Below are 23,495 nucleotides of genomic sequence, written 5' to 3'. Positions count from 1 at the left end.
CTTATTACGTTTATTTAAATTTCATGAGCGCGAACCGACCTTGTTTAATTTATGTAAATATTTCGTATAGTGGCAATGTATTGAATATAAATTAGGAAGCTTTCCCTTGCGTCGTTATTAAAAGTTACGTGACGGTAATATATGATACATATGTCATAATAATCAAGTTCAAGTCATCTAGGTACGTAGCGATATGAAAATCCGTTAGGAACAACTTGTTTAAAAAGCGTTAAAAAATTGACGTAAATATGGTAAATTTCCTAAAACAAATATAGATGGCCACCCTACAGAACCCGTTTGAATATGAAACATTAAAGATGGCGGCCAAATCACGTCAATTTTACAAATTACTAAGAGTTCATATAATAACCGTTAAAAGAGAGTTACAAACTTATGTTAAGCCTTTGTCATTTTTATCGGGCTTCCTAACGGTTAATAAAACATAGCTTATAAAACTGATTAATATTTCCTTTTTAAGACCACTTGTTGATTAACCCCTATCAAATATCTTTATCCCGTTATTAACGTATTGACTATGTTTAAAAAAACTTGAAATATCCACTCCCTAATTACTTCACGGTAATATATGATGCATATGTCATAATAATAACCAAGTCCAAGTCATCTAGGTACGTAACGATATAAAAAATCCGTTAGGAATAACTTGTTTAAAAGCGTTAAAAAAAATTGACGTAAATATGGTAAATTTCCTAAAAATATAAAGATGGTCACCCTACAGAACCCGTTTGAATATGAAACATTAAAGATGGAGGCCAAATCACGTGAATTTTCGACGTAATAATTCGAGAAATATGACATAATTAATATGTGTATGAGATTCTCTCGCTATTGTCACTAAAGGTATTTTATTTGTTGATACTCTAACAGCGAGCGGGGTAACCTAGCAACGGCGCATTCCTCGATAAACACCTGCTCAATCAATCAAACCTGTCACCACTTTAACAATGCCCGAGTATAGCGAGCCTGGGAATTCCTTTAAAGGAGTACTGACCCCTTTTCGCGGCAAAACGCCAACCAATCGGCGCCATTTTGAATAATTTCGACTCAGCCAATTAGCGCGCAGTACACGCGTAGTAACCACGTGATCCCCGCGCCGCGTAGTTACCGCGCCAGCCAATCAGCGCGCGCCACTCTGCGGAGGTCAATGACCCCGAGGGGAGGAAAATGTCGACCCCCATCGCCACCTGTGACCTAGTTTACATACAGGGGGGGAAGGAAGCGGGGATTTCCGTTGCCGACCCCCACGTGTACCTCTACATGGAAAACTGGCAAAGATTGTGGACACTCCTACTGATGGCCTACAGACATAATCGTAAACAGGCCGTGGCAGTTAATACTAATATATTTGGACAATAGATTGGTATCGCCATCAAGTCTAGATTACAAACAATAATAATCTTTAAAATTCGTTTAAAAATACTTAATTTATATAAAAAGGCATACATTATTATAAGGGACCAGTTCATACCCTAAAGAAGGTATGTGCAAAATTTGAAAAGATTCATGCAAGCCGTTTCAAAATTTAGCCCAAAACCAACGTCTTCCCATAGCGTTAAGCCCATGATAATTTCCATATAAAGCCAAAGCAAGTTTTCTAATGTTAAACATTTCACTGCATATATATACACATACGACCGTTTGTGTATAAAATAATAATAAACAGTGTTGATCAGATACAGATCGGTTACTTAGGATAATACATCAGAGACAATTTGATAACGTATCTGACTAACAGATTATATTCTTCTAGCTGATAATTAGAACTTGAAAAACCACTTCATTTGGGATTTGAAACCTCTTAAATTACAAACTCTGGGTATACATGAATGAAAACGTTTGCATGACAACTGTACTGTTTCTTTTCAGGATAGCCACTTTCGTGTCGACTAAACAGAGAGAGCCTTCAGATCGAAGGAACCGTTGGTTTCTCCACCAAAGGGACATTTCGACAAGCGAAACCTACTCCGCAAGCCGGGCTTTGAACATCTCCGATTTCATGTTCATTTTCTGCGCGTACTTATTCAGCTTAGCCTTTTTCATTACAGCCCAGGGTATTGTCGTGTTTATCGTGCACAAATTCAGAAAATAGAGATTTTAAAGTTTTTTCCGTACACACAATAAGTAGTTGTTTAGAAAATAGCGAGTTTAAGAAATATTGTTAATAAAGTAACTAGTTCATGGTAAATTTTAACTATTAAACGGATTAAATTTACTAGAAAAACACACAAAAGTCTAATTTTATTTAAATATGTGTGGGTAACACTTCTTAACTTTAATAGTGGGCATTACTTGGTACTTTCTAAATTCCTTCGGAAATATGAATGGCCATCTTAATTATAATTACACAATGTACTATACCAAACACGATATCAATATTTGACGTTATTTAGCTTTTCATAATATTGTGTATCATTCAATGTGAAAATGGCGGCTGTTTCTTTATATAACTGACCGGTTTGGTTGAGTGTAATAGGAAACTATAAATGTAAATTTTTTAAGTTTTAATTTAAAATAGTATTTACTTTCAAATATTTTGGTGTAATCAATACCTGTTTACAAGTACAAAGTTTCGAAAGAGTCATAAATGTTAAATCCGGAAGTATTTTCTTCCATAGAAATGCGTGAAAACAAATTTTCAATTATGAATGTGGTATCTCAGTCTCGTGCAATTGGTTGACACAAATAAAAATAATCTACAGGAGTGTGTTCATTTATATACGAACAAAACGCTGCCCTCCAACTGGGTCATCACAATTTTGACATAAAAACCACGCGTTATGTAATGTAAGCCAACAACGTAGTACGTTTCGTGTCATTGACGTGGAAAATGTAGTTTTCATTCCGTTTTATAAACATTGATCTATTCAGTTTAAAAGAGAATATGTAGTCTCAACTATAACCCCAGTTTTAATGAATCTTAACAAATTTTCTGCGTACCAGGAAAGAAGCCTGGCGAACGAACCACCTTATCTAGCACAGAGATAGTTCATTCAAGGTGGATTAATTACACTAGGAAAGTGGTTTTTCTTCCGCTACATAATCGCTGTTAACTCACGTTTCATGAAGTGCTTTCCACCGCCCTCCCTCCTAAGCATTGTAACCCAGCCACCTGTTTAAAGGCATTAAAAGTCGCTATATGACTTGGGCTTAAGGTGATGCTTTGGGTATTAACCTAGCTGATTATTATTTTTATATTATTTTTGATCTTGGTATAACTTATAGTAGTTAACCTATTGAAAATAAGTGAAACGTGAGGGCGGTAAAAAATAATGTTTATCGTTACTTACTCATTTTATTTAAAAACGTTAAAGCATTAAAAATCAAATAAAGCTAGATATATGTATTTTTTTCATTCGAAAATTCCGAAGAAATGTTGTCCTCTGGAATCCAACTTATTTAATACGCGTATATTCGTTATCAAAAATTGTCCGATAAGACGAACAAAAACTTGTATTGAACGTAAATAGCGCCATCACCCTTACGAGCTGTTCACCAATTACGTAGCTCAAAGCAATCAACCGCCTTCCCTCCAGAACGAAAATAGCACCACCCCCTAAATGACGTAAAAAATATTCTAAACACCTTCAATTTGAATATCACCTTACAATTTAGTGTTGTAAGTCGGAAAATTTTCCGCGGAACATTTTCCGGAAAATGACCAAGGCTTCTTTTCCGGAAAATTTTCCGTATTTTTCCGAAAAAAATAAAAAAAAATTTTCATTCCAGATTAGTCTAATATATTGTTTGAAAATTTAAATAAAGCGGCATATTCGTCTCATTTTTTCGAATCTGAAAGTAAAACTAAACCTCTAAACTAATTTAAACTGATTAACAATGTAACTCTATTAATGTTTTGTAGTATGTTTACTGATATTAGACATTTTATATCCATAAAAAGTTTAAAAAATTAAAAACCCTTAAGAAGTAATAGATGTTTGAATTTTTAATTCGGAAAATTTTCCGGAAATTTTCTGAAAATTTTTCCGCATTTTATTTTTCCGGAAAATTAACAACCCTATTACAATTATTGCTTTAGCCTTAGAAAACTAATCATACAAGTCTAAATAGGAAAACCACACAAAATTGGGTCAAGTTAAAGTTATTAATTTGAGATTGGCCTACCTGATCAAAACCACTCTCGCGTGCCATACTTAGTTCATGAATAATTTTGTTAGTGAGGAGGACTGCAGGCCCAAAAACGTCTTACTTAATAACAACCTACATTTTTAGATGTATTTCTTACGAATTAACATACAAAACAAGTTGAATAAGCGTGGTAGGTGGATCAAAGCTTCCGTTTTCGTCAACGGCTACTCGCGCGTAGCCCTATTTACGGCTCGTACATCCATTTTTAGGTCGACATAGAGTAGATTCCGGCATTTGTGATTTATTATTAATATACGTGACTATGGGCTAACGTGTGCCGATTAAAGCATCATGAAAATGCTGTGAATTACGAGCCACGCCGAATATATTTGCGCGTTCGGAGAGAGTTCAATCATCACAGTAGACATCGCATCAGTCAGGTACGAATATTTTTCATAAAATTTTTTATTGCTTTAGCCTCGATTCATTGCTTTAAACTGTTTTTAAAATCCGATAAAAAACAAAAACCGTTTCAAAAATATTTTTTGGATCATGGTTTAAAATTTTCCTCATGCTTAATTACCAATATGTCCATGAAACTCAACCTCATTTAGATAATGAAATATTTTGTTAGAGAAAACCATTAGCAGGTACAGCAGCATTACGGTCTGCTATGACAAAACATATATAGTTTCGAAGCTTTGCTCTAGCTAAAGGGCGCCAATAGATTTACTTGCGCCCCCCTCCAAATACAGGGTGGACCTATTTGACGATCTTTAGTAAATGGCGATCTCAACTTTCTAAATGACGATCTGGAAAATAAGCTACAATCTATTATAACAACAATTACTACAATGACGGCGATATCGACCTTGAAACATTGATCCAATAATTTGGAAATTATCGTCATCCTATTCTAATAAATATTATGTACCGAATGTGGAAATTTCTCAACAAAAATTCAGCCATCAATGATAAACTCGACCAGCAATGTAGCGCCATCTCTTACAATTTATTTGAAGTTACCACTAAATTTGAAAATTAGTTCACGTAACTGTGAAATTTATTTAGTGATTTCTTTAATTATAAAAATATATTTACATCAATATCGTTAAATTTGCAACTAAATTAAATACTAGTACCTACAGATGGCACCCAAATTGTTACGTAACTCGTCAAGTAAGTTTGGTATCTGACGATGAAAATCTAACGTTCTCAAACCGGTCACATAAGTGTAAATATCAATTAGTTTAAAAAAATGTGCAAATAAATATTTTAATCATTTATTCCAATTAACAAGAACAATTCGCAAACTTTAATGCCGTTTACAGCTATATTCGAAAAAACCAAACCTACGAGGACAAAAGGCATACCAACACGAAGTCGCGTTAGATTTATTTTATACGGGTCCCACCCAATTTTATCCTTCGTTTTGATTAAATTTTAAGCATTTACGAATACTTTAATTAAATTATTTTAATTTTAATACAATTCCACTCAATTTTAAGGATAATTGAAAATAGACCTTCAAGATGAAAAGGCAAAATTTTTTTAGGAAAACTTTGAAACATTTATTACACTAGTACTATACATTTTCCGATCATTCGTTGTGCAAGAAATCGAATCTATCACGTTCAGGGTATAGGATGAGATTGCTCGCCCTGGAAACTACTGATCAGTGTTTTGAAGAATACCTCTATACCCAGTTGCAGACTTAGAAAGGAAACCATTCTAGCACAGATGGCGCGAGCATGTACCAATAGAGTCAAACGGGGATAAGAAAAGGGGGGATGAACATAAAGCTAGTTCATGTGTCTACCATTTTTCGGATGCAAATTAGCTAGAATTGTCCTTCTTAATTTGAAGTAAATAGAAAATGAATTTTTCTTCATTAACTTAACAATATTCATTGCTCGACTTAAAAACGGGGAAAAAGAATAGGATGTCGATTTTCTCACGAGGGATCGAGAACATCGCTCGACTTTCAGCGCAGGGTCCAAAACGCTACTGCTACTGACCCCTTATTAGTTTTCCCTCCTCGCGGGCGTTCCGAGGATGACCGCATGATCGCCAACTCGTTCGGGTCGGGGAAAAACCCATGACGAAGGTGGAGAGTGGCTTCGTTGAGCCGCGTTGTTGCCCTAGCTCATCACACCCGTGTAACGGAACCAGCTTTAGGGCAAAACCAACTTTATATGCATAAAAACGTTACAACTCTCCCCCACTCAACCGTGAGCGTCCACGCGAACACAAATAAAAACGCTCAAATAAACACAATACCACTAATACAAAAAAAAAACATTATTACACACTAAAAGACACTAAGGTAAACCTTACTATTTACAATGGCCAAAAAGGTACTCGAATTAAAAACTGTTGAAATTTGTATGCAATCGCATTGCAGTAATCATACAACAAAAAAACTCATTGATCACAATATCGGAATTTACATACATTTCTACTAGAAGGAAATAACAATCAATATGAGACAAAATGAGTACTAGCAAAATCACGCGTAAATAACTCGTCCAGTAACTGGAATAGGGGAATGTTCATTTTTGCTTAACGCGCTACAAGGCCTATCAATGTTGGCCTCAGGGGCAACAGCCATAGGTACTAAGACCTGATCAGACTCCGACTCCGCATCACACGCAGAAGCCGGAGGCTCAGAGAGATTGTTGGTATTACGCTCAACGTGAAGTTTCAAAACACGAATGTGAAACGTACCTTTTAAAACTTTCCCACCCTTAACACAGCAATCACAAAAGGGCCTACGCAACGGGTAGCCAATTTCGAGGTGAAACGAGCGCTGGTGGAAGACAAAAAGTGTGTCCGTTTAAAGACCAATTGGCCAATGGAATTTAAATAAACACTTTTCGTGTAGGTCACCGTAGTTATGGAAATCAACCTACTTGCTAACGTTGGAGGCGCCAGGGCTAGGCTTTAGCTTACTTTTCAGATGATGTGGGGCGGGGGCCAACAATAAATTTAAGGGACCCCGGATCCAGCCTCCTCAAACTAATTTGTGCTGCCCCATGCAGCATACGTTTTGAAAAAAATACATCTCTTAAAACTCTAGCGTCTTTACGGTTTACTGACGATTTAGAGGAGAAAATAAATCAAATATACATACCTCTATCTCTAATTGGGTATAAGCCTAGATTTATTTAATAGAGAAAATACAAAATTGGGTCGCTAAATATTTTTTTTTTCAAATCGCAACTCAAAAGTTCTTAAACAATCAATGGAGGCTAGATGTTTGTTTTATTTCCGATCATTTACCTAATTTTAACTTATCCATTTGTTTAAAGGAAATCTATCAGTAATGATTCGGTTCCTCGTTATAATCGTTTTTCAAGTGGTCAACTGCCTGCAATTAATTCAAACCATTACTTACGATAATTCGATTTTTTTCGAGAAAGTGAACTTGTCCGATAGTCTGAGCTCCTTTATAGAGGAAGCATTTAAAAAATCAGAAAATATGCTTGTGGCTAATGTGAAAACTGAGACTAAACTATCTGCCGATGGTAAGATAAATTTCAGGACAATTAAATGTTAATCCACCCATCGAAACCCTGGACAGGTAACTTGTACGATTGTAGATTGTACACAATAACGAATAAAAATATGCACTCCTTCAAGTTCTCACTACACGATTTCGAATTCTATATTTCTGAAATAATGTTTCTGCGGTTTGTAGAGGATATAGGCCAATTCCCACGGTGTTGACTAAAGTAATTAATCGGTGAGCCTTGTCGGGCTGAATACTCAGGCCTGACGAGAATGGGAAGAGGAAGCTGATGGTTCTGTAAAGTGGCCTAAAATTTAATATTAAGAGCTCATGAGAAAAAACAACAACAATAATATTAGATTTTGAACTAATTGCTTACATTAAACGATCAAATCTATTGACATCACTTTAGTTGGCTTGTTTAAATTTTGACTGAAGCGGAATACACGACCACGGAAAACGGTGTTTGGACAAATGGACAGCTAAAAAATGATTAGATCACATGACTTCATTTTTGGAATAGAAACAAAAATAAACCACTCTACTAGGTATTCTGTCACCTAGTAAATAGTTTTCCCAGGACCCGGGCCGTGTTACTACTATCGTCATATTATTATTTTAAATTTGTTTTCCATAAAAGAATACAGCATGTTTTTATTAAACTAGATGGTCTCATCCCGCCTGATGAAGTTTCTGCCGAATCAAGACATGAAATGTCTTTCCTGGTCAATGCAGAAGCCATAATAATGCAAGACGAACAAAATGTGTTTGAAGGAGCAACCGAATTTCTGAAAAAGAAGTAGTTTTCGGTTTAGTATATTTTGACAAACAACAATTTTATCTAAACTTTTCATACAGCAAATTCCCCGCAGCGCCTTAAAATATAATTGGCATGGTTCTACAATTGGGCAATTTTTAGTAAACGGGGATACCTACCTTTAAAACGACCTAAAAAAATAAGAGAAAATTATTTTCTGTGCTTCCTAAAATTGACTGACGCGTCGTCTGCTGCTCTCTAAGCCCGGAAGAGTGGCCGGGCCGAGCAGACTACGTAACGACGCAGGGGAAGTTTTCTTCATAAAATGAAGAAGGGTAATTTTTACCTGAGGGCTTTCGGAAGCGACAAATTTTTTCCAACCATGGAAATTGATTTCGAATAAAATATCAACGGAAGAAACACATGGATGTTGAAATCAAATAAAATTCATTTTGAAAATCTAAATATAACTTAATCAGCGTGTCTAGATCAAATTAAAGTTGAAGCTTTTCCACAATACCTCACTTTATTGTTTGCCACTGAAAATTTCATGGATAGGAGTCGATGAGGCGAAACAACTTCATATTTTGTACTTATTTGTTTTATGAAAAATTATACGAACTTTTGGGACACCATTATGACAGAAAGATAAAAATGAATTCTTAATATCTTCTTAAGATTTCAGTTAACTCCTGCGCAGGCAACGAATGGTCTTCCTCTGCTGAAACTGTCTAGCAGCCCTCTCGGAGCAAACGCCGTCAAAGAATGTCTGGCCCAGTATCTCACCAACTGCGTCGACGGCGTGTTTCGCACGATAGATGGCAGTTGCAACAATCCCGAAAAACCTATTTGGGGCCGATCCAACACCTGCTTCGAAAGATTGTTGCCAGCCAAATACGAAGACGGTATTTTATCAATTATTTTAAGTTTTAAAAACGTAGTCTGCGAGACTTCTGAAGAAGCAAAGCTGATGGATAGCGACCTCATTTCTAATAGCTAAAGAATGTCTGGCTGGTATTCGTTTCGAATAAATTTCCCCAAGAATGTATTGATTAATTCTTCAGGAAAATGACTATATTGAGACAATTTTTAGCTTTTCTCCAAATCCCTCTCACGCTCGCAACGTAGGCTCCTTTCCCTAAAATCAATAAATCATATTGAGTCCCCAAATCGCTTGTTTTCCGATGCGATTGTGAGCGCTCACCCATGACGTTTTTCTTTCCAGTGGCGGATTATCCAGTAGGCGCATTAAGTCCTCAAAATTAACATAGCAATAAAAAAAATTTGAAAACCACTTTTACTTAGCGCCTTATGATATAATTAAGCCTAGGGCCTCAAAGGAACAAAGTTCGACACTTTCTTCCCCCCTCTCGTGCCGGGGTCAATTTCGACACGGTCACTTGAATTAAAGTCATTAAAGGTTGCTAGATGACATGGGTGGTGCCCAGGGTATTAGTTTAGCTTATTATGATTATTATTATAGTCATTCTCCTGATGTATGAATAAATACATAAATTCTTGATTTCCCGAAGATATTATCCACCTACCTGCGATTGTACCAGAGTATCTCCCCCCTTACCGACAAAGAGAAGGAAAGTCGACCGTGCGCAGGTCCCATTTGCCCCAGGGAATCATGACGCCACATATTATACGTTAACCGGAATACATGCTTATGCGAGAATATCACCATAACTAAAAAAAAATTCCAGCCTAATAAACAAGCGGTATTTATCAACGCTTTGACATAAACGCGTGAACTTTCTAGAACCCTTTGTTTTTACACAATAGAAATTTAATTGAGACAATATTTGATTGGAATTAGAGCCGTCTTATAACCTTGCCAGTACCTTCATTCAAAAATAATATAAATTTGGGCAATCGGGGATCTCTAATATTAGGCTTTAAAGATCTTTGGAACCGCTAAGGTAAGAAATTTTCATGAAAAATTAATCGTTATAAAATATCGAAAATTGGGGTTCCATAAAATTCAAACCATTGAAAGAAGATTGTAAATCGATGGGAAATAAAATTCTTCGGCGATCGCTATTTTCCAAAGCTTTCGCTCAACTTGGGAAATTGGCTTGCTAACCTACTTTGTGTATGTTCACTGGCATACTGCGTGACGTTTTACAATAGAACCGAGTCTTAGACCATTTAATTTGGTAATTCGTTCTCCTTTAAAATGAAGCGTTGAAACTTGGTTGATTTGATAGACAAACATATTAATAAAGTACTACAGCAGCTGGGCCTTATCGAATTTAGCGGTGGTGTTCGAGTCAGGTTGGATCATTCAAGGGGAGAGGGTCGGGTTGGGATTAATTATTGCCTTCGCTATATTCCTATTTACCGTTTAGGGATCTCAATTCCGCGACAATCAGTGACGGGTAATCCACTTCCCAACGCTCGCAACGTTTCCGTGTTACTCTTGAAAGACCTCAATGTTTCCAATCCGATAGCCACTCATATGACTATGCAATGGGGCCAGTTTCTCGTACACGATCTGATACTTACCCCAATAAGCCGGACTGGTACGTATGGCTTAAGGCGTGCCAAGTTTGGTATGGTATTCCGTGTTTTCACTTGGCCACACCTTAGTGCGGACATTGATTCTAGAGTTTTCTTCGCCAGTTGAAGCCAGGCCAATCCAATGCTGCAATGTCGAAGGACCGCTCCATCCGGAGTGTTTTCCAATAAGCGTATCGCCCAATGATCCTTTCTTCGGTCCGTTCAACGTCACTTGTTTGAACTTCGTTAGATCATCCACTTGCAGCAAATGCACTCTGGGACCGCGCCAACAAACCAACCAGAGAACCAGCTTCGTCGACGGATCCCAAATATACGGAAGCACTCTGAAAGAATCTATTCAACTTCGTTCATTGTCAAATGGTCAGTATCTACATTTTGGACCACATCATACCATCGCTTAAAATTGAGCTTTCTTTTCGGATCGTCACTTTTAAATAAAATTCAATTGAACTGTATTAAGACAGAATGAAAATTTTACCCTTTGAATCAATTATTCTAAATGTGATTTGTTAGTTTGAATCATGGTATATTAATTAGAAACGTGATTTGTTAGTTTAAATCATAATTTTATCTTTCGAAATGTGATTTGTTAGTTTGAATCATTATTTAATCACTCGAATAATTTATTTTTAACCACGATTTAATCATTCGAATTATGATATTTTAAACATTATGATATCAATCGCATTTAAACATTGCCATTATGATTAAAATAATAATCAGCTAGGCTAATACCCTAGGCGTAAGTCACACACATTAAACCACATTTATTCCCATAAATTTTGGCATTTTAATCAAACTTTTTTTACTCATCATAGTCGAATTGGAAGGGGAAAGTCACCGGTGTGCCCTTCAAACGCGTCGGAAGACGAATGTTTTAAGGAACCAATGGGGTACCGGGATGATTTTTTTTTATTTAATTGAGCTTACTGTTAGCGCATTCGGGGATTGGGGGCAAAGCCAAAAATGGTCTCAACAATGTCATTTTCCTGAAGTATAAAAAAATAAATACATTCTTTGTATTTCTGAAATTGCAACTGCTAATGGTTTTCAAGTCAGATTTTACTACGTCTAATAACTTTTATATGAATATGAAAATGTAAAATTAATTTATTTGTTTATAAATTTATAAATAAATTTAAAAGCTTTTATCGAATTAAAAATTGGAGGATATCACAGTGGCCTCTAACTTCGAGTGATACGCTTTCACAAGGAACGTTTTATTAATGTAGGCGAACTTTGTATTTCTGAAATTGCAACTGCTTAAGGTTTTCATATCAGATTTTATTACGTCTTAAAACTTTTAAATCAATATGAAAATGTTAAATTGAATTATTTGTTTATAAAAAAATAAATAAATTTAAAAGCTTTTATCGAATTAAAAATTGGAGGATATCCCAGTAGCCTCTAGTTTCGAGTGAGCCGCTTTCACAAGGAACGTTTTATTAATTCAGGCGAACTTCAGTCTCAGTTTTCAAACACATCCGGGGAACTTTTGCCCAAGAGCGCAAACATCGAGACTGATCAGTGTAGCAGGCCAAAAAGCAATCCTGACAGAATTTGCTTCCAAGCGGGTGAGTTGCTCTGCTAAAGCTATTCCAATTTATGAGCTATTTGGGCAATACATTCATTAATTATAATTAGGAGACGCTCGTGTTAATCAGCAGCCGGGATTAACTACAATGCACACTTTGTGGCTACGTCAGCACAATCGAATCGCTCGTATCTTAAAGAATATCTCACCATCGGCTAGTGACGAGGACATTTTCCAGAAGGCCAGGTAACTTCTATTTTGATATTTCGATGATCGCATCTTTGAAAACTACACTGGTCTGCTAATCCGTCAAATCATGAAATGTAATATTTACACTAGCAAGAAATACTTACAAATTAAAAAGTTGTATAAAGTTAGTATTTCACAAGTGCACTAATTTATTTTTAATTAATGCAATGGGAACGTGGGAAGACACGTGTTTCGTGTGCATATGAGTTAGGAAAATGGATACTTCTTAGAAAGAGTTTAAATATGTACTTCTTATTTCACTAATGAATTTATTCCAAACGGGGTTTCATTGATTCCTATGGCCCTGTTAAATCATTTGAAACAGTATAAAAATTGTCAAAACTTTCAAGAGTCAGTTTAAATAATAAGTATTATAAAAGTAATCCCTTGAATTGACTGAAAAATGTGGGTTCCAGCATTGCCGCCATAACCGCTCATTATGCCGGCCATTACCACTCTTTAGGCCCGCCATTACCGCTAACTTAGCAGTGGTTGTAGGTGTCGATTTTTAATTATCAGGGGGCGAATGTTTTGACACGATTTGAATATGAGTGTTAACCCCTACTTATTTATCATAGAAATATTTTCGATGAATACCGATATCTCAATATTCCATAGTGTTTTATTTTGAAAAGGTACTCGATTCGGGTAGGTCACCTTAACTAGCATACAGTCTAAAGATTTGTATACCGCTGTACACTCTGTTTAAAAAGTCTTCGACAGGTGAAATTTTTGCCCTCTTTTTAATTCTGCTAGAAAACTATAATAGATAGATCGATGAAACCAATTGCAACTATTATTTATTTTCCAATATCTTTCGTTATTTATCGGTTTCATCCACCAAAAATTAATAGTTTTGACAACTTTTTAAATATTGGTTCTACGGCACTGACTCGCGCGTTTTTGAATTCACAATGGTCGATTCATATTTAGAAAGTGGAAAAATTTTCCCTCTACAACCAACGGTTGAGAAGTTATCGCGTTTACAAACTTTCGTCGAAATTGGGAAACACCTAAAATGCACCAAGTGATTATTAATAACGTAACTTCGACAGCGATCCAACAACATGTTTAATTAAAGGCTGGTTTAAAATTGTCGAGGTTTCGTTATTAATAATCGCTTGATGCATTTTAGGTGTTTCCCAATTTCGACGAAAGTTTGTAAACGCGATAACTTCTCAACCGTTGGTTGTAGAGGGAAAATTTTTCCACTTTCTAAATATGAATCGACCATTGTGAGTCAGTGCCGTAGAACCAATATTTAAAAAGTTGTCAAAAATGAGTTTTGACTGTAGCTGCCAAAACTATTAATTTTTGGTGGACGAAGCCGACAAATAACGAAAGATATTAGAAAATAAATAATAGTTGCAATTGGTTTCATCGATCTATCTATTATAGTTTTCTAGCAGAATTAAAAAGACGGTAAAAATTTCACCTGTCGAAGACTTTTTAAACAGAGTGTACCGTAAGTAAATACATAACGGTGGTTTGGAAGGAGAAAATGAAGTTGCATATTTATTAATTTAACTAAAATAAAATTTTAAGAAAAGTTATCATTAAACAAAAATAGGAAAGACCCTGCCGAAGCCGACCCAGCCCGACCTTAACTAACAACAAAAATAATTAGATAAGCTAATACCCAAGGAACCAGCGACTTCTAAAGCCAATTTACTAATGGCCGGGTTAGAAAAATCCACCTTCTGGCCATAAAAAGATCTAAATTAAATTGTACTTTTCTCGCTTACTACATATATAAATCCATTAAATTTGTAGTAAGTACAAAATGGCGGCGCCCACATTTACTCGCGAAAAAAGCCTATAGAGAAAAATCCAAAGTTATAAAGAAAGCGGAGGTGTTCTCGATATCGGAAAAATAGTGTCTTCACTAACAATTTTCTTTTCCCACGCGTTATGTCAAGGCAATTGGTTATCGCGCAGAAACAAATGATTGTGTTCGACGAGTTTCTGCCTGTGGTGATCGGAAACGATTTTACGAAACATTTCGACCTTAAACCAAAATATAATGGATACACCAGGTAATCTTAAATTTTATAAGACTCTTCTCACCGTGACTTAATTAATGTTTATCCTTCACGGCATCAGCCAGTTGGAGAGGCAGGACACACCGCCCCACGGCATTGTCACTCTTGCCTTAGACAAAACTAATATAATATCTTATAATTAATTCGTCCCGATCATCAAAACTGCGACTCAGAAAGAAACATTATCTTGTTTGATGTGTTTTTTTTAATGTAATTCGTCAGTTACGACCCAAAGATACGACCCGCAATCGTGCTAGAATTTTCGACAGCTGCTTTCCGATTTGGTCACTCGCTCATTCAAAACCTATTCACGGAGATTGGAGGGAGTGCCGCGAATTTCGATCTCAAAGATAACTTCTTCTTTCCATTCGGACTCTACAACGGAGAATTCGAGCCAATTCTCCGGGGACTTTCCAAACAACCAGCGCAGGAACACGACCGGCACCTCGTGCGATCTATTTCTCAACATTTGTATCAATGTAATTTTATTAGTTTGACCATGGGCTCGGCCACTGTTACTCTCAGTACTGAATGGTATTTTTTGTAAATTTTTCAGTACGTGGAGCCCCGTTCGGTTTGGATTTAGGAGCGTTAAACATTCAAAGAGGACGTGATCTTGGACTTCATGGTTACACCGAATACTTGGACTACTGTTTTAACATCAAGGTAGCTAGTTTCAAGGATTTAGAGATGGTGATGACTTCCGAGAATGCCAAGTTGGTAGAGAGCGTTTACGCGTAAGTTTATTCGCCTTTTTGTGATCCGTTTTTTCTCGATTTTTCTCCGACTCATCCATTCGCGTAATTTGTGTACTAGCTGTTTTAAATGAGTACGCTATCTTGGTGTTTTCCGTATACTTACCGTAATTTTAACGTGATCTCCACCTAAGCCATGTAATCTGTGTACTCGGCGTCCTCTGTACGTGATTTCAGCCTAATACGTGTATTCCGTGAAATCTGGCGAATCCTGCGTAACTGTCGCCTATATATTAAGCGTAATCTTCGCGTAATATCATAAGGTCCCCATAAGCAAAGGTCTAATCTGCACCTCCTAGTGGTTATGTTCTCAACTAGGCATTTCCCCAAATTAATTTCAGGCGTTGCATGATGAATGCGCAGAAGCAGTGCGCGAACGTTTTTAAACTTAGAACCAGGTGAGAGAAATCTCCGCCGCCAGCCCTTAGCACCGTAGCCAAGTCTTATTCACAATTTTGTCACTTTCAAACTTAAAATGAACACTTATCGTTGCCAAATGATTGATCTGAACCAAAAACAGGCTTTTAGAAGTAAGATAACTTGTTTCTTAAGGTATTTATTTTTTCAAATTGGAGATTTAGACGCATTTTGTGTGGCTTTTATCAACCCGAGCGTGGCTGCTCTACAAAGTAAGAGAATATTTTACATGTAGAAATGTTGAAAACAAAGATGGCGGTACTGCCTTATCGTCTCTACGTTAATTTTCTTATCTTTAGGATAACGCCGTTAACATGGGCCCCTACGGTAGAACTTTGCATATAGGGCCCTTATGATAATATCGAAGAACTCATCGTAATTTTCGTGTTCTATCGAAGTACTTATCGTAATCTCTTCGTAGATAGACGTATCTTAATAATTTCTAAATCTGCAATTACTTTCCTTATTATTGACGTCTCCCTCATTGTAGATTCGGTTGTCAGTGAAAGTCATGAGACGCAAAGCACGCGAGGGAACGCGAAATTATAAAAATTCCCAATTTCACACACGCTTCGCTTGCTCGTGCATGAACTTTTTTTTTTTCATGCGTGCGCCCTCGAAATTAGCTTGCCAGCTTTATGTGTGCACCAAGCTTTAAGTGAATAGCCACTCGAATTACTCTTAATGCCCTAAATACGTTGATTAATTATGACGATAATTTGTCCAACAGTGATCCGTCAGACATTGATTTGTTCGTCGGGGGATTAATGGAAATGAATTTGAACGGAGCAGTCGTTGGCCCGACTTTCGGCTGCATAATTGGTCTGCAGTTTTCACGCTTGAAACGTGGAGACAGATACTATTTCGAGCACGGGAAACAGACTGGCAGTTTCACTCCCAGTAAGGATTTCAGAATAGAACTTTTTTATAAAAGAAAACTGAATTGATGAGCATTATTGTTGTATATTGATTTATCGAATTTTGACAGTATTACCCATAGGAAGTATTTGGATAATAAAGAGCTAAAATTTAGTATGTCCAATAAAGACACAAAGTATCAGAAATATATACATAGATAATGACCTTCAGTTACAAATTAAAGTGCTTGAGTTGACATATATATCTTTCAAATATAACTTAAAGATTGCCCTGTGAAATGTCGAACCAAAAATCGTCTACTTCGTTGTCGTTTATTAATATTGGTGTTTATAAATACAAGCCTTTGAAATTTATTAAGGCTTTTCCTCCTTAACGAATTTATGGATACATTACGGTCCATATTACATTTATATTGAACACTTTAGAGATTAAGCTTAGTTTAAGTTAACTAATATTTCATCTAGTCATTTAAATTTACACATTAAAGCGTTAATGGTTAATTTCGTAAAATAATAGTACTAGTATACTTAATTTACATTTATTTTATATAAAGGTTTTGGTTAAAATTTTAAAATGAAGAAACGTTTTACTGCCCCTCTGAATTTGGCACTCCAGGTAACCGCCTGTTTAACCTGCACGTCGCGACGGCGCTAAACCCACCCAACTGAAGGGGGTGTTACTTACTGTATGTTTACGCAAGAGTTTTTTATTTTTCGTGTTAATATTTGAATTGATTACATGGGCATTTTTTTCTGAACCCGAAAATTAAACTCAATAAATATAAAGCCTAAAAAAAGTGCATTAAATTGTAGAAAATAATATCCCGCAATTTAAACAAGTGGTTAAATATCTTCTATTTTCGGAGATTGGTTGGCTCATGAGTCCTGAGATTAATATTTAAATACAATTAGGAATTAGCCTATTGTTGCCACTGCCTTCTACGGTTGTTCTTTGGATCCATAGTTAAGTGATTAACGCGTATTTAATGTTCAGTCAAATTTCGGGTCTACACAAACAGCGGCGAAGCTATGAATTTGGGTCTCAAATTCTAATTACTAATTATGTAGTTTCTAATACATTTCTGAGTTGCAATATAATATAAATTGTCCTTAAAATAATAATATATATTCTATTATTCATGGTAACTACTAGTTGTCTGTTGAATTATTAATACTTTACTTTACTAACGATAAAGCGACATAAAAATTACCCCCGAGCTCGAAGCCCCACGCGAGGGTTGTGCCACGGTCAAGTTATAGCACGATACCAGATTTTATGAACAATTTATCTAAATTTAGTTGGTCAAACCTGGCATTAAAAACGACTTATACTGGATTTAAAAATCTAGTGTAATCGTAGCTTTAGGTGCCCCGTCTAAATATTTTGCAAATTATTTGAAGGGCCAGTAGGATTAACTTGCATCGGGAAATGCAAAATGGCTGCCAGTAGCGCTTAAAAAGAAATTATATTATGGACAATTTTTTTCGATTCGACGATTGAAAAGCCTAAATTTTATTAAAACCCGTAACTTTCATTTTTACTTTCAGAACAATTAAAGGAAATTCGACGAAAAACAACTTTATCGCAGATCATTTGCGCTAATACCAATGCCATACCTAGCATTCAGAAACGGGTTCTTCAACGACCCAACAAAGAGTAATATATAAAAAAAACCTTAACTTAAAATGAATTTTATTTAGTATACTCTTTTTAACTTTGCAGGAACCGTATCCAAAATTGCAATGCTTTGCCAGATATCGATTTCCATTTGTTTGTTTAAAAACCATAAATTATTAAAAAAACAAAAACCCGTTGTTTTCGTGTTTTATAATTTAGGTCTACATTTTGTTGAAAAGTACACAGGCATTAAATCGATGCGTGAGTGACCGAATTAAAAGCCAGATTCCAAAGGCGCACTTTAGGGGTCTTTTCATAGGCCACCAAAACGAAAAAGTAAGGTTTATTGGTATATCAAACGTCTTTGCAAAGCTAACTGTAAATCATTGAATCAAAATAATAGATGTCTGTTGTAGACCGGTTAAGCTACCAGGCCTTTGAAGGCACGAAGGGGAAACGTAGTGGAATCATTAAATGTAGACGTAATTTAATAAGTGCAATCTATAAAATTAAGTCCACCGTTAAAGTGGCAGGGTTACAATGCGTAGGAGGGTGGTGGCAAGCCCTGCAAAGCAACAGCTCCCTAAACTTACTACTAACGATAACCTCCACAAGTTTCTACGGAAAGAGGAACTTGGTGGGAAACTACTTGAAACCGTGGGAAGGGAGTAGTAACGAGTTTTCAATGTTTTCCTGAACAGAAGTTTAATAAGAGCTAAGAGGTGTCAACGTTCACAAAACTAATAAATAAATTGGCTTACATTAGTGACTAAGGTCATAAACAAGAAAGCTTCAACTAATAATGTGCTTTCGCAGCATACATATCGCGCTGGCAATTCGCCGTCGAAGTCCACGTACTTCATTGCTACAATTTATGGGAGGACTGCTGAATTAGGCAAATGATTGATACAAAAGTGTCAAGCTTTCTATTTTAATATCTTGATTGAAAGTTTAACACTTTTTTTTATCATCGAATAAAACATGGTCATAATAATTTTAAAACCTCTCCAAGCTACTCGAATGATTAAAAGGCGGGGATATTGGTTAATAGTGGTTTATGCAGGGAATATAGGTTCTAAGGCTGGTTTTAAATCGTAAACGATCTATAACATTTTCCCTTCAGGTTACAGTTTCGAAATTTGGTAATTTAGAGTTTTAATAAAAAGGGGTCATTTATAAATGAATTGTTTCCCAAATCCGGAGCGGACCCTCGGAAGAAACAATATCATAAGACCACGCTTATACCACCATTTACTCATCGTCCGGGATATAACATTGTTAGAATAATAAATATAGCTCAGTTACATCCACACTATCTTGAACTATGCTATTTGAATTTTAACAAACCGATATTTGTCCGCAAAATGGCACAACACGAAAATAATCATCTTCGATGAAGCTGGTAAACGATTGGAATTTATACAAGTTTGCCAAGAAGGTGATAATATTATTTTGTACCCGTTTTCCATTTAAGCAGATAAAATTAAATCATGAATTAGTAATAAATCCTTAATTTGAGTGACATATTACTTCTGGCCATATACGGCTTCGATAAGTATGTGCCACACTTATTTATAACTTATGGCCATACACGGCATTGAAACCTGTATGTGTTTGAAATGCAACTAGTCCCTCTGAATTAATTCATCTGGCCCTGAAGTAATATCTAGACGCATCCGCCTTTTCGCTGCGTAAGTCGGGTGTTGCCTAAGATTTTCTTTTTCCGGAATTCAGGATCGAGGTTTTTGACAGAGTACCTTTCTCTAGCTTTAATCTTCTTACATCCTCTAACATCAATGTGATCTAAATCTCTCAAATCTGACATTTTTAATAATAACCCATGCGCACTTCAATAAAAGCAAATAAACCTCAAAACATTTTAAGCCTGACACATTTAATTTTTAACGGTAATCCCAAAAACATGCAACTAAAAGCTTAAATCAAATGATTTTTAATAATAACAAATAAATTCCAAACCCAAAAATTATTTAGTCCTGACGCATTTTCTGCTTGTGAAGTCGACATATTAATATTATTACTTCGTCACACTTACTTAGATAGTTTAGATTATATGTAGCAAAAAGTTAAATAAATTCCATAATCCCCGCTTTCTCCGTGCACGTATTTATAATTCTAGCCGTACACGGCTTCTATAACCTCCAAGACCCAGCAGGCTAACATTTATTTAATAATTCTGACCATACTCGGCTTCGATAACCTCCATGGCCCAGCAGGTAGCCCGACACAGCATAGTGATCTAACGAAAATGTGGGTTTTGTCAAAAGTTATAACCCCCGCTTTTGGTACAGGCTAACCTGCACTTATTTATTACTTCTCGCCATACACGGCTTGTGCAGTCGACACACTAATATTATTACTTCGTCACACTTATTTAGATAGTTTGGATTATAAGTAATAAAATTGAAATATAATCCCCCTTCTCCCGCCCTGGTTTTAGATGTCGACATATTATTATATCATCTCTTTCTTCCCCCATGGTTTTAGGTAATTTTTATTATGCGGTTTATTGTGGCTGCATTTGGTATCGTAACTTCTACTTCAGCTATATCATTGGCTGTTCTAAACGTTCGGAGTAAATTTTCGAGTTTTCCCCTCCTTCCTCAAATGGTGGAAATGGGGCATATCAAACTTTGTTCGTTTCAGCTGGCTAGTTTTTTAATTCAAACGTTGCTTCTTGTTTTCTCGATAGTCTTATTGGCCTTTTTTTGTTTTCTGCTAGTATTTCCTCTGTGGCGATAATCGTGTAGTAGGGACTTAGAAAATAGTGGTCGTTAAATCGTCGCGAGTCCCGCGGTGTTGCGCCGTTGTGTATTTTCGTAGATTTAACTAAGGCGGATAGTCCAATGGCGTCCGTTTGTCGTTGTATCTAATTTCACCGACCAAGGCCGGATGGCCCAAAATGGGTTAGTGTGCAATAACTGGTGGCTTTACCGGGGAGTCGGGGTCCGGCTCTTGTAACCCGTAAGGGCGGTGGCGCACTGGGAGATGTTAGCTCTGATCAAATGGCCCTATCTCCACCTCCGACTTCGGTCAGATTTGGACTGGATACTGAACTTCGGTTCAGACTAACGGAGAGGGTCCGGGCAAACTGGTCGCCTCGGCGGATTGGGTAGCCTGCTGTGGGGCGGCGGGCCTCCGTATGAGGGCACGGCGGACCCATCTCCCGGCCTTTTAGACTCCGGTGCCAGCTGTGCCGGCTTATGCGGGCTGCTGTGTGCTCTTCGTTCCCCTTTAGGAGCTCTCTCCAAAGGGTTTGACTCTTTACCTTCATAGGTAGGGTGTCGGCTATAGTTGCTATAGCATCCACTCTTAATCCCACTGCTGTGTGCGAAGTGGGGATTGGTCCACCCATTGCTGCACCTTCTGCTGGGTTGAGTGGCTTGCGTCAAAGGTGCGACCATCAGTAGTAGGGTTCTGCTACCCATGCTGGATTTGTCACCTGTCCGGGCCAGGGGCGTAGGGCACTATGATGATAGGCCTCCGGTGGTATGGTCTCTGTTACTAGGTACACCAGGCTATAAATTCTGACACACTGACCAAGGCCCGATGTAGCTTACTCGTTTCGTTGAAGATTAGAAATGCTTTACCTGGAATGAGAAAAAACAAGGCGGCCCAGGCCGTAATATTAGTTCCACATAAGCGTGTTCGGGTGGGTAAACCCATACACCCTTAGTAGACACAGGTAGGCAAACTAATACAAAAGCTGATGAGGCAATGTGATTTCCTATCGTTTGATATATAAATTTTCATCCTAAGATAAAGAGTGGATGCCGCTCACCCTCAGGATACGCGGGTGGGCAAACCAATACAAAAGCTGTTGAGGCCATGTTATTTCCTATCGTTAGATAGACGTGAAATCAAAGGTGAAATAGGTAAGCAAAACACGACAAATTATTGAAATTAGTGGAAATATGATTTAAAGAAATTCATAAACTGGGATTCAAATGACTTTATTTTAAGAAATTTATATCAAACATTTGGGTAGTGCAGACACCAAAAGTCATGTAAATTCAGAAATTCATAAAAAAATAACCGTAAATGTAATTTTGCAGAACAGAAATTAATAGAATATGTCATTCTCGAATTTCATATTATCTCGGTGATAAAATTGGTATTTTCTTAGAGCAGATATTTAACAACTACATGAATCATATTATTGCAAGAATGTATTTATGTACTAAGAATATGGAAGACGGAGATTCTGTCCCCATGGTCGCATAATTTGCCGCTTAAGGGCCTGTTGCAAAAGCCCTAGCCAAAGTGCTAGCCCATTGAATTTAACATGTGATTCTAGCAAAGCAGACTTTTGCAACAGGCCCTAAGTTCGACTGCTTTGGATTTTTTGGTCTCACTCTTTCACGTAGACGCGAGCGTTGACGATTCCAATCTTTTACTTTTATTGTTTTATCGAATGAGACAAACTTGTTATTTTCGGTCACTCTCCCTTTAAGGGGGCTGGTCAGAGGGGGCGTAAATAAACGGCACTGCTTGCGCGTCAAAGATCCCAACTTGTTTTTTTTCGGTCACAGGGGGTGGAAATAAACGGCACTGCGTGCGCGACAAAGAGTTCTATCAAACGAGACGAACTTGTTTTTTCGGTCACTCTCCCGTTAAGGGGGTTGGTGTTGGTCGGAGGGGAGGGAAATTAACGGCACGCGTGACGGGGTGGAAAATCTCTGGAACAACTATACAAAGGGTTTAAGGGGTTTTCCCCCGAGATCTTCGGTTTCCCCTTCCACAAAAACTTGTTGAGGTTAACGGTAATAGTTAGTGTAGGGAGGTATTGGCTCGAACGCGTGGCATGCAGGGCTTGCCACCACCCTCCTACGCATTGTAACCCGGCCACCTGAATTAATGGCTTCATAAGTCGCATGATGAGTTAGGCCTAAGGTGGTTCCTTGGGTATTAGCCTAGGTGATTATTATTATTATAAACTATAAAAGTGTTCAAGGCTAAAAGTTCAAGCATGAAATTCGAAGATCATGACGTGGTTGGCTTGGTAAAGGCGTCGGTTTTGGAGATAACGCGGCCAGAAATCTGGGTTCGAATTCCGGTATCACCAATTATATAAATTATATGT

General features: G+C 37.0%; 1 protein-coding gene across 1 annotated transcript; it reads left to right on the top strand.

Annotated features, from left to right (window-relative positions):
- The first annotated feature begins 7,432 nt into the window (after positions 1-7,432).
- LOC149937472 (chorion peroxidase-like) lies at positions 7,433-18,437 on the top strand. The gene is made up of 12 exons (XM_090153781.1): positions 7,433-7,634; positions 8,285-8,417; positions 9,054-9,280; positions 10,730-10,903; positions 11,004-11,261; positions 12,356-12,475; positions 12,546-12,681; positions 14,604-14,720; positions 14,949-15,205; positions 15,283-15,463; positions 16,629-16,798; positions 18,325-18,437. The coding sequence occupies exons 1-12, from the start codon at positions 7,433-7,435 to the stop codon at positions 18,435-18,437; spliced, it is 2,088 nt and encodes a 695-aa protein (XP_090009907.1).
- The last annotated feature ends 5,058 nt before the right edge of the window (positions 18,438-23,495 follow it).

Source organism: Leiobunum rupestre, chromosome 7 (assembly GCF_980474605.1).
Source record: "Leiobunum rupestre chromosome 7, qqLeiRupe1.1.hap1, whole genome shotgun sequence".
In the NCBI taxonomy this organism is placed as follows: Eukaryota; Metazoa; Arthropoda; class Arachnida; order Opiliones; family Sclerosomatidae; genus Leiobunum; species Leiobunum rupestre.
Note: the sequence above shows the minus strand (reverse complement) of the source record. Positions and strands in the feature narration are given on the sequence as shown.